At 30.7% G+C, this 12216-nt stretch overlaps 3 protein-coding genes across 3 annotated transcripts; 1 reads left to right on the top strand and 2 right to left on the bottom strand.

Moving 5' to 3' along the window:
• Window positions 1–1910: 1910 nt before the first annotated feature.
• On the bottom strand, window positions 1911–3750 carry LOC129885665 (uncharacterized). Its single transcript, XM_055960026.1, has 2 exons — window positions 2965–3750; window positions 1911–2864 (listed from the first exon to the last, which is right to left on the bottom strand). Exons 1-2 carry the CDS (start codon window positions 3558–3560, stop codon window positions 2156–2158), a joined length of 1305 nt encoding a protein of 434 aa, XP_055816001.1. The 5' UTR covers window positions 3561–3750; the 3' UTR covers window positions 1911–2155.
• A 4915-nt stretch (window positions 3751–8665) lies between these two features.
• LOC129884539 (agamous-like MADS-box protein AGL62) lies at window positions 8666–9587 on the top strand. The gene has a single exon (XM_055958830.1). It carries the CDS (start codon window positions 8796–8798, stop codon window positions 9456–9458), a length of 663 nt encoding a protein of 220 aa, XP_055814805.1. The 5' UTR covers window positions 8666–8795; the 3' UTR covers window positions 9459–9587.
• Window positions 9588–10016: 429 nt separating this feature from the next.
• Window positions 10017–10685, bottom strand: LOC129884538 (agamous-like MADS-box protein AGL62). Its single transcript, XM_055958829.1, has one exon. It carries the CDS (start codon window positions 10683–10685, stop codon window positions 10017–10019), a length of 669 nt encoding a protein of 222 aa, XP_055814804.1.
• Window positions 10686–12216: the final 1531 nt, after the last annotated feature.

The raw sequence follows: 12216 nt of genomic DNA, 5'->3' as shown, positions 1-12216 counted from the left end.
CTATTTTCCCATTTCTCTTATTAAAAATTTTCGCTTTCCCGATTAGGATTATGGCGGAACGAGAAATACTTTTATCCTTAATCAGAGGCATCCTTAAAATAGCTACCTCATGTGTAAGGGTGTGGTCGATTCGGTTAGATTTTAAGTATTATCGGTTCAGTTTCTCTGTTTTCGGTTTTAAATACGCTAAACTGATAATCAAACCAATAAGATATTTGTTATTGATTTTCGATTTATCATCTTTTGGGTTTTAATGGTTTGATTTTTGATTTAACCAATAAGAAAATTCTTTCAAAACAAATATACGACTTCTCCAACAATTTAACGCGATACAGGCATACAACGAAACAAACAAATCAGACATTCTTGTTGTGAATAATCACAATTCACAACCCTTGGCGTGGTCATTGCAAACCATAGTCGCCATTGTTCTTAGTTCTTTAGATTTTGACGATGTGAACCTAAAGTAATACTAAAACCTAAAGGGTAACTACAGTGTGAACTGTGAATTATGTAGGGTACTGATAGTCTGATATAGTGATTATATTAATACATTTTGTTTGACTACGATATTTATTTATGAGTAAAAATTAAAATAGTAAATTATTATAGCTTAATGGGTTATCGGTTTACCAATAACCCAATATTAAAAAACCAATATCGAATCGATAACCCGATAATATTTTTTTGTAAAATCATTAAATAACTATTAACCAATAACCCAATAACAATAAATCAATAACATTTTTTTCAATTAGATTTATCGATCGATTCTATTTTTTCACACCCCTATTCATTGATTAAGAAAGAAAAAGAAAAAAGCAAGTTAGAGAATCACAGAAAAGAGGCTGTTGTAGTACAATAAAAACATGAGAAACCAGATAATTGCCACATATTACAGCCAAGCCAAGTCTTTTTATCCTACCAAGTAGGTACACACGTGAACTGCTAAACGATGCAAATAAAATTGACTAATTTAATTGACATGCACTATTATTATTTATTTGATTGATTTTTTTTGCATTATTATTCTAATAAGACAAGTATTACCAGATCCAAAATCACCTGATGCCAGCCTAGAAACCATATACATTGGATTCTTACTAAAAAAGCGACAAAAATCAACCAACTTTAATTTGGGTTTCCACTTCCATAACAAAACTCAATTGCTTTGTTAAAATCTACATTATGCTTACCTTTATGTGTTTGTTAAGGTTTAGCTTCTACAAATTCGGGGTCATCTCTTTTAACTTGTTTAAAATCTTGTTAAAATGCATAAAAAATATTTTAATTTAAAAGCATCTAAAATAAGTTAATTCAAAACAGTCTCTAAAATTGACATAAATTAACTAAACTATCACTGATATTTTAAAAGAACTTACCTTTCATTGGAAGAAAAATGGGATCCGGGCAAAATTGATTAAACGAAAGAAATCTCTCCTTCTTTAAGACATGAGAATTGTAATGTATATCCTTTACGTACTTTTCTTAGTGTGTTAATGATATTTTAAAAATACAGTGTGTTAATGATATTTTAAAAATACTTACTCCTTTTACTTCATATTAAGTGAATTTTTGAAAGATTTTTCATTGTTTAAAATAATTGAATTGTTCAAAATTCAAGATAGATGTTTGAATTTTTTTTTATATTTATCCTTTTATTTATTAAAATTTTATATTTTTTAAAAAATAAATCACATTACTTATAAAGTTATATTTATGATTTTACAGTAATAATAAAAAATATAATTTAAATTATATTTTTTTAACATGTATAAATTGTCTCACAAATTTACTTAATATAAATAAATGGAGTACTACAAATATTAATCTAGTCATAAATATATTTTATAATTTTACACGAATCCTCGTAAAAAGTAACAAACTGAGAGATTGATGTAACTCAAAAGTTCAAAATCATTATTTCACTCCAATTTAATTAATCAATCAATAAATACATTCCGAAAGGAAGGATTGAAAAAAAAAAAATCAAAACAAACAGCTGTCTTAGCTCTGTACACTCGAAAAAGGCAATAAATAGAAAAAAGAAAATCCAGCTAAAAACTGCTGTCAGTTAGTTAATTAGCAAAAATTAAACTGAAACCCGAAGCAACCCAATCTGTGACCCCGATCCGACCCGACCCGTTTATTCGTATCATTCTTGGTCGTCCTGCCTCAACTCTTTTCGAAGTTTCTGAGAAAATGACCGACAAGCATCCATACTGAGATCCATGGCAGCTGCCAAGGCCACAAACGCCGCAGCATCCTCCGCACAGCTCACATGCTGCACCCCAACTTCCACCTCCGGTTTGCTGCATTTCCCCTCTCCTCCCACCGTCGCCGACATCACGAAGCCCCTGTACAGTAGCTGCCCCCATGACCCGGATCCGGGTTGCGACCCGAAGTCCGACCCGGAGACGGATCCCGAACTCAGGTCGAAGCTGCTATTGGGGCTAGTCAATGGAGTAGCTCCGTTGATGATGTCTATGCCAATTTTGCCACCCTTTTTAGTGCTGATTGTGGAATTGACTAGTGTGATGGCGTCGGTGGCTCCGTCCGGGATGATCTCGAAGCGGTAACCGAGTTCGCCGTTGCGTTGTCGCCACGCTTCGAGACGTCCCCATGGCTTCCAGGTGTTGTCACCGGGTCGGAGGATGAGCCAGGATCCTGGGTTGGATTTACTGACCCGATCCGAACCTTGTGATGGGACAAATGGGGTCACCATTGACGCAGCTGCAACGGGTGAACCGGAAAGATCATGGACTGTAATTGACCATCCTTTTCGTTCTTTTACAGATGTCTCTCTATCAGATGTGCAAGAACTAAAACAGCTTGTTGATGTGCTTGTTTCCGATAATGACGATCTGTAAAAAAAATAGCAAATTCAATACTATTAGATATCCCTTTTCAAGAATCAAAAAGTAAAAAAAAAACGATTGAGTGAAAAAAAGGATAAAAACGAACCTGGATCTCAAATTCCGGTCACCGGCGTTTCTGAAACTGAACTTGCAAGTAAAAACTGGTTGCTTCACGTTGCCATTGACTTGAAAAACTTGTGGACTACATTCAGGTTCTCCATCAAACTGAAAAACAAATCTTGGGTCAGGTTCAGCTTTCACGTTTAAATTCAATTCAGCAGTAGACCCACCAACAGAAACCCATCCATTCTGAATCACAAATCCTCTATGTCCAATATTCTCTAAACTCTTCAAATCCAACGGAACCAAAACACTCCCCAAAAGCTTCTTACTACTATACCCAAAACCCACCTTACCCCCATATATCTCAATCTTTAAACAACTGGATTTTCCTCTAACATTCGATTTCTCAACGAATTTCAGAAGCTCTGACTTACTGAAGTTAAAAGCAGCATGGATTCTATTGTCCAAGATCGCTTCTCGTTCTTGAATAAACGCTGGGATGCTTGTTGATTGTGCCGAGAAACCTCTAAGCTTGATTTTACAATCAAAAGTTGAATTAGTGGGTGGAAGTTTCGATTCAGCATGGAACTTCAAGGCTAAACTTCCGATCACAATACGGACGAAAGGACATGGATCCATTAGTCCTTTCGTTTCTTGTTTTTCGCTATGCAGCTGAAGAAGAAATACAAGATTGAGGAATTTTAGGGAAGAATGTGAGATTGACGGTAAGCATATATATTAAAGAAAGGTGCATAGGCGTGCGTGCGGGATGAGCTGTGGGCACGTATGCATACAAGGTGCGCCAGCAAGGAGCATCTCTGTTCTCTCTCTGGCAATTAATCAAACATTTAGTGGGCGATCCCTAAAGCCTCTTAAACTTGTCTTTTTCACAAACTGTTCCATTTCTTTTACTACATTTCTATTGGGTTATGCCCGTGTGGGCTATGGCATTTTTTGCATTTTATACCCCTGTATTAATTTTTCTTTAGTTATATTACACCCTAATCTCTAATTTCTTACCATATCTTACATGACATACCAATAGCTTGTCGATGATATGATCTTAAAAAAAAAAATATAGAGATTGACGATTAGGATAGAAAGTTAATAAGTAGTCGAGAGTCGTTTAATTTTTCTTATCTGTATTGTTATCAATCGTTGTTTTTTTTTATTCAATTATTATATTATTTGTCGTTGCTATTGTTTTTCTTATTCTTTATTTTTAACACGGAACCTTTACTATTGTATTATCTTCTTGAACCTATTTTTGGTATGTCGAAAACAATCAATTTCTCTATATCCTCACAAGGTAGGAGCAATGGTGCATATATATCACCTTTTCCTAGACTTCATTTATGTGATTACACTGATATGTTGTTATTGTCTTATTATTTTTTTATGTCAGTTAAAAAATGTCATTTTTTTAATATTTAAATATTCTTTACATAAATATCCTATATGGCATATTTAAGCCACAAGATTTATCACACATATCTTTTGTCTAAGATTATAAGATTTAAAAATCTCTTTTATTTTTTAAAATTTGTATCGAGCCAAACTAAAATGTATAAATTAAAACAAAGGGAGTAATACCTTATCTTTCTATACATAATTGAATACTTAATCAATTAGATGAAACAAAGATATTATCCTATAAAGCAAAATTCTTTTTAACTTATCATAGTTATACCTTTTTCTTCTACCTTTTACCCCTTTACATGCATTTTCATCTCATAAAAGGAACATTAACGTTTAAATTGCACTGAAACTAGCTTTATTGGCGATATTCTCCTCCTATTTTTCCTTGTAAGATTGTTGTGTAATAATTTTACAAGAGATTCGAAAAGAAGAGGATGAAATCGTAAAAGAATAAAACATAGCATGCAACATAAGGCAATGGTGCTAAATACTAGGGATTGATAATGCAAAAAGACTTGTGATGAATACATTTTGGATTTATTAGGACTAAAGATGACTAGTTGGGATTGGGTAATTGGATTACAACTGGAGAACAGCTGTTGGGGAGAGTTTTCTGTAGGAAAAATAATGGATTGGGTTGGTCCAGTCTTCACCAACTTGGTACCTAGCTCCAATATGGTCCCATCACCCATTTCATCTAGTCGCTTCTTTATGTCATTTCCTAATTCCTTTTTAGGTTAAGAATCTCATATTTCATATTTAAACTTTTACAAATTAACGTAAACTATTATGACCTCATACTAAAATATCATTAGAAGAATATGGCATACTACAGGAACAAGACATTTTACCAAAGAATTACAAGTGGCAGTACACACATGAAAAAATATTGATTGAATTAAATTTTAAATTATTATTATTTTATGAGTTTCATATTTAAATTATCGGATATTCACCGAACTACTATGAACTCATTGTGCCAGGTACTGTACTGATTTATAGACCTTTTCATCTCCCACGTGTCTCTCAACAAGCTACTTCATATATTTTGCCACATAGTCAATTTGAGGGGTTTTAAATTTAATTAGTCTAAGTGGGTAACAAAAATACTCAATAATTTAGATATGAAACTCATAGAACCATCATAATTTAGGAAATCTTAACCTATTCACCATCTATTTTTTTCTCATTCCAAACTATATATAACCTCCATTACTGGTCTCCTTCGTAGATTGTATATCCAACTTACTCCAGGTACCTTATGAATAATCAACTTTTCTAAATAATAAAAAAATATACGATTTGTTAGAAAAATAAGAAATTAAATAATTTACTATAACCTTTTCAAATCCACGTAGAACAGTTCAAATGGCAGCTAAATAAGATGTTTGAGAGAAAGTTAAATGATGGTTAAATAAATACATTTACAACAAAGGCTTTAAACGACAAATAATATGGAAAAAAGGAAGTATTAAAAAGAAAAATCCTTCAATTTCTCTAAAATTGGGCGATGATTACTCTTTTAATAATACCAAGTTTTCGTCACTTTGTATGATTTGAGTTAATTCTTAGATTGTGCGGTCTACCATAGTCTAGTTTAAAACATACATTTGGATAGGAATTTTTTGAACGAATCACACTCTTCCATATACGTTAGAAATTCAATTTCTACAATATAATAAATATGAACGCATGCAATTAAAATTCAAATTAAAGAGTTATATATTTGTGTATTGATCACATAATATTTTTCGAAGCTTAATATCTTCCCCGGATGAACAATAGCAATTGTTATTGATTATTGATGTGAGCTGGCATTTGTTTATCATCGAAAATACTAGATTCAAAGGTAAAATATACACCTAAATTATCAATTTTTGAGTTTCATGCGTGAACTATTGAGAGTAAGTTTTCTATCTGAATTATTACTCAATATGATTAGCAAAACACATTTTGACCAATTTCTAATGGTGTGTGCACTGCACTCTCTTTTGTTTAAAAATTCTACCACGTGGAAAAACATTCATTGTGGCAAAGCTAAAAAAATTAATATTAGATTAAAAATTAAGATTAAAAGTTAAAAATTATCACCATCTTAAATTAATTTATTCTCCACCGCACATCCGACATCTTCTTCACCTGCTTAGCCATGATCTCGTCTCAGCCATGACATTGATATCTTCGGCTTAGAAGAGGAGAGTTTAGGATTTTAAAGAAATTAATTGAAAAATATATTTTAAAAAGTTAATTAATATGGTAAACCTTAAAAAAGAGATTATATGGGTAGGAATGAGTAATAAAAATCCTTCATTTATATATTAAGTATAGTTTCACATATGAAATATGAGGAGCATGAGGAGTCCGTAAAATTTACTCCTTTCCTTGAGGGAATATAGAGGTTGTTTTGATTATAGATCATCGAAAATATAAATTAAAATCTCGGTCAATAGTATACCGAAAACACTTACTTTCAATTTTGTTTAAAGAGATATGTTCCTACTTTTGTCATATATTAACTAGTTTGGCACTATTAATTAAGTGTTTAATAAATATATAATGATAGGTTGGCAGATTTGACAACATATACTTCAAATGGGAATAAGAGATAAGCAATCATTTAAAACATGAATTTACAACATTTCTATGGTATGAAATATTGCAGAAAAAAAAGAAAAAGATTCTGGAAAACTTAGTTGGCTAAAATCAATGGCTCAGCTGTGCAGAAAATTTTGCAGTAGGGTACCTCAATTACGACCATTATTGCTGTTTGGCAAGTGGCAAAATAAAATTGGGACCCTTGCCAACCTGCAACAGCCAAACCAGGATTTATTTTGCTTGTCTTGTTTTGATATTTTGAATTTGCTAAACAAGTCTTATTGTACTTCTGTAAGCTACTAAAATAGGAGTACTTTGGTTTAGAGACAGGTTATGTAGATGTAATTATATAGAAATTAATAATGACGAAATTTGTAACATATAGATGGTAAAGTAAACAATACATGTTAGTTGATTTTATACATGTATAGACTATATAGAGTGATGCTTCTTTTTTTTTCGCACCAAACATTGCAAGTTAGTTGAAAAAAGTATTTTATATTCATATGAATTGCATATTTTACCTCATATGAGCTAGTTATGTCAACTAAACTTTTCCAATGGATTACGCAGGTCTCTCTCTCTCTCTTCTTCTTCTTTTTTTTGGAGAGAAATTTGATTTTCATTTAGATAAACAAAAAAATCTAGTAAAATAGAAAACATTTTTATTTTTTATTTTTTTCAAATTGAAGTAGGATAATAATTTTTAATTAAAAAATAATCATAAAAATGTGTTTAAAAAGAAAAGAAATAATATATTTATTTAAAGAAAAAGAATATTTTTGATCCATTAAATAATAATATGAGTATTTTTGGACCGAATTATTAACAATAAGGGCATTTAGATCAAACTATTAACTGACCTTTTATTCTATTATCATAATTTAAGGACTTTTTTGTTCATTTTCATAGTTTAAATTAATTCACTCATTTTTTTATCTAAACAAATAGTGCATGAATTATAATCTCAATAATACATGACTCAATATAAATAACATCATATAAATAACACCAAAATTATCCCTTAGTCGACAAGCAAGCATGTCGACCCAGAGCTGCTTATCCTAGACTCTTATATATAATAGTAATAGTAACATACTATACTTTTTCTTTTAATATAATTTCTAAATGTGACTTCTTAGTTTTAGGAGCTCTCAACTAAAGTGGGTATTTGTAAAACTTTAGAATATCCCTATTACCTTGTGTTTTTCGTAATTTATTAAGTACTAGTACTTTTTTTGTCTAATAAAATTTTAAAAAGAAATCAGGTGGCGAGGCTCTAACTAAAGGCAATGAATTCTTTACGTTTTTCTCAAGTTGAACTTCAAAGTCTGAATACGTATTTGGTTATAAAATCACAAAATTCAATTTAAAGTTAAATTTTAAAATTTTTTTTTAAAAAAAAAAAAAGTATTTTCACTTTTTCACTCCAAATTAGTCACAAAAAATCAAAAACGACTTTAATTTATATTAATGACCAAACATAATTTCAATTTTCAAATATTATTTTTCACTTTCAAAATAAAATCTATCTATTTTTTTGAATTCATAATGAAATATGGCCAATCGGCACTGCATCTTTTTGTTCTTTTTCCAATTCAAGATTCTAGCTTTCCAATTACTCCAAAATTATAGGAAGTTACCATAAACTCTTTCTTTCCTATTTAAGAAGAGCATTATAATAGTAATACTTTCCGAATTTATAACCTTACAACTACAACTAAAATTGGTAAATAAATATTTTTCCGATGGTAAGAGATCTTTGATTTACAAATCAAGTAAACTCTATAAATTTTACATTAACAATCCCCAGTTTACAAAGCAATAAAAATTAAATCGATCTTCTCTTCTACCACCACCATGGCTACTAACGCCGTTAAGAAAACTCAAGGACGGAGAAAAATTGCAATCAAGCCAATAGACAATCAAAACAGTAGACATGTTACTTTCTCTAAACGTCGTTTAGGACTATTCAAAAAGGCCAGTGAACTTTGCATCTTAAGCGGTGCGGAAATTGTTATACTTGTTCAGTCTTTAAAACGACAGCGTCTTTTCACCTTTGGTCATCCCAGCCCCCAAGCCGTTATCGACCGTTACCTCACCGGAAAATCATCGCCGTCATCATCATCATCCGCCGCCACCGCCGATGAATTCAACTTGCAACAGAACAACCAGTATTATTCTCAGATTTGTAGAGATCTGGAAGCGGAGAAGAAGAAGAAGGAGAATGTTGAAGAATCGAAGATGATGAACAATAATAATGGGGGATTTTGGTGGAATGAACCAATTGATGATATGGGGATTGAAGAACTTGAAGAATTTATGAGTGCATTGGAAGAATTGAAGAAGAAAGTAACAATGAGAGCGGATGAATTGAGTTTGATAAATGGGTCTTCTTCTTCGAATTCAACGATGAAAATAGCAAGATTTGGGGTTGAGGATCAATATTTGAATGAAGCAATTGAGTATTGTTCTTCCATTGTTCCTTTTGATTTCAATCAATCAGGAGATGGACAATTCTGAAGCAATTATTACTAATAAAAAGCATAAGTTAGCTAACTACTAATTAGAATTTTTTTCTTTTCTTTCTGGCATGTGGTATATGCAAAACAAATAAAAAATCATTAAAAATGTCCTTAAATTATTTTAGTTTGCTTTATAACTTAAGTTTATTTTCGCAATAACAAGAGTTTGTTCTATTATTTTGTTTTCTACGGAAAAATATGTCTGCATTTTCCCATCAAAACAAGTCGTTTAATTTATAATTAATTAGTTCTTGATGAATATTCCGGATTTAATACCATTATACTAATATATAGTAGATGAAAGAATTGCAAAAATTAGTAACAGTTAATTATAAAAAGTCTTATATTGATTCATAAGGGTAATCATCTGTTGTTGCTTTTATAGGCAACAAATACACAAATTGAGAAGTTGAAAAACTCACGGCAAAGGCCAGCCAGCTAGTGAGGTACTCGTTGTCTTTAATTAATCAAAAGAAATAGGACCATAAGGAGCATTTTACCTCAAGTCGAGCTCCGAATTAATCGGACTTCAAAACAAATATCAACGATATCAAAACTAAAAAAATGCACCTGAATCAAATCCAAGGCTATGGTTATGAAGATTATTTGAAGCAGCCATGTTTCTAGGTGGCTTGATATCATAGTTGTCAAAAATTCCATTACCATCAACACCAAAAAAAGAAGATGGATTAACAGTGTCATTAACCATAAACTTGTTTGCCTGAGTAGTCACATTTTTTTTCAAAGCCTCCATTGAATCTTTTAATTGTTCAAGTTCTTGCAAATCAAGTTGATTAATAGGAGCTTCCCACCAATATTGGCTTTGACTAGTTTTTCTCATTTGATCAAGTGAATCTCCTCTTTTCTTCTCAATTTCAACCTCACCAAGAATTTGAGTAAGTTGCAAATTTAGCCCACGAACACTAGCATTTCGATGAGCCTCAACAAGATGAAATGAATTATTTGTTATTAGATTAGCATTAGAATTATTTCTCAAGAGGAACCTATCGATAATGGACTCAACATTAGGGTGGCCAAAAGAAAAAACTTTTCTCGCTGGAGAAAAAACTATGATGGCTATTTCAACACCACAAAGTGTGCACAATTCACTAGCTTTCTTGAAAAGACCAGAACGACGTTTTGAGAAGGTAACTTGGAGGTGATTCTTGACCTCTATCTTGGCAATTTTGATCTTTTGACGACCCATGCTAGGTTTCTTTGCCATGGCTGATCAAATTATAAGAATTTTTTTTAGAGATAATATATTCTTGTGGTTTTGAGTTCACAATGAGAGTGAAAAAGATGGACTATTTAAAGGTACTTATACACTCTCAAACTTGATGTTTGCTTTTACTATTATTTCTATGTAATTTGTTGATTTGGGAGTTAGAAAATCTTATCCTATTAATGGATAAATAACGTGATTACTCAATGCACCTTAGTTGGCATTATAAAAACAGTAAGACACATTATTATTTTTATTGCTTGTAAAAGTCAACATTTTCTTTTTCTTACTGATAAATCCCTTAATAAATAGAGTAATCAGTTAATTGTTAATTTGTTACAATTGCCAACCCTTCTATATCTATTGATTGTTTTTTTATTAAGAGAGAACAATTATTTTAAAAAAAATGATGGTGAGTGAGAAAGGAGAAATATATTCCAATATTAGATACTAATTTTTATTTTTGAGTTGTAACCTAAATTAAAGACACATCATGTTTTGCATTTTACTTTTGAGTTGTAACCTAATTAAGGAGAAGCCAAATATGATAATAGTTGGATAATAATTAATAGTGTCTTAGCTTGAAAATCAGGTGGTAATAAGTTTAAGATATTGATGAGTTATGAATCATAAAAGTTAAATAACATATATAGATTAGAAGATAAGAAAATATGTGTCGGAATATGGGAATTTTCTTGAAATAAATTGGTGTATTGGATCATACAGTTACAAATAATAAAGTTACATGAGAATTAAATTAAATTAAGAAAAATCTGACATATTTCTTAAGATGGATGTTTCTAGTATACAGTGTATATTCACCATCATTAAGAGGAACAAATTAATATGCAAAGTAATATATTGTTAGCAAAATGAGATGATATTATAAAATATAAATGTGTGAAGATGAGGTTATTTCAAGTATTTTTAAAATTTTCTTAATGATTTTGTGCTAATTTTAATTAAAAATTATAGATGACAACTTTAGGTGGAATACATCTTTATTCAAACTTTAACTTGATTTTAACAGACAATCGTATATTAGGATTATTTTCATATATTTTCTCTTCTTTAGCTATTGCTAAGTTTAATCTACGTACGATGATTTTAAAAACCGTTACACAATCACATCACTTATTATGTATAATGTATTTATAAATTAATTTCTTAATAAATATTAATAGGTAATTTGTCCGATAAAATTGGTAACTAACCTGTTATTGCAAGCTAAAATTCATTGATAGTGTAAAAATGTCTTCACAGTTCATACTATCAATGTATATAACTTAAATTCCTCAAATATGGCTATCGATCACTCCCTCCCGGAACAGTTCATATTTTAGTATTTACATTTTATATTTATAATTTAATTTAAGTACATCGATATAATTTTACATTGTCTGGTCGCGATCGTTAGTCATCTTTACCCGTTGAATATGTAATCTGCCTCATTTTACAGATTATAAATCCAATTTTTATGGAGGATTAATTATCATCAATCGTTTGAGTGACCAATAATGTAAAAATGTAT

This window comes from Solanum dulcamara, chromosome 4, assembly GCF_947179165.1.
Source record: "Solanum dulcamara chromosome 4, daSolDulc1.2, whole genome shotgun sequence".
In the NCBI taxonomy this organism is placed as follows: Eukaryota; Viridiplantae; Streptophyta; class Magnoliopsida; order Solanales; family Solanaceae; genus Solanum; species Solanum dulcamara.
Note: the sequence above shows the minus strand (reverse complement) of the source record. Positions and strands in the feature narration are given on the sequence as shown.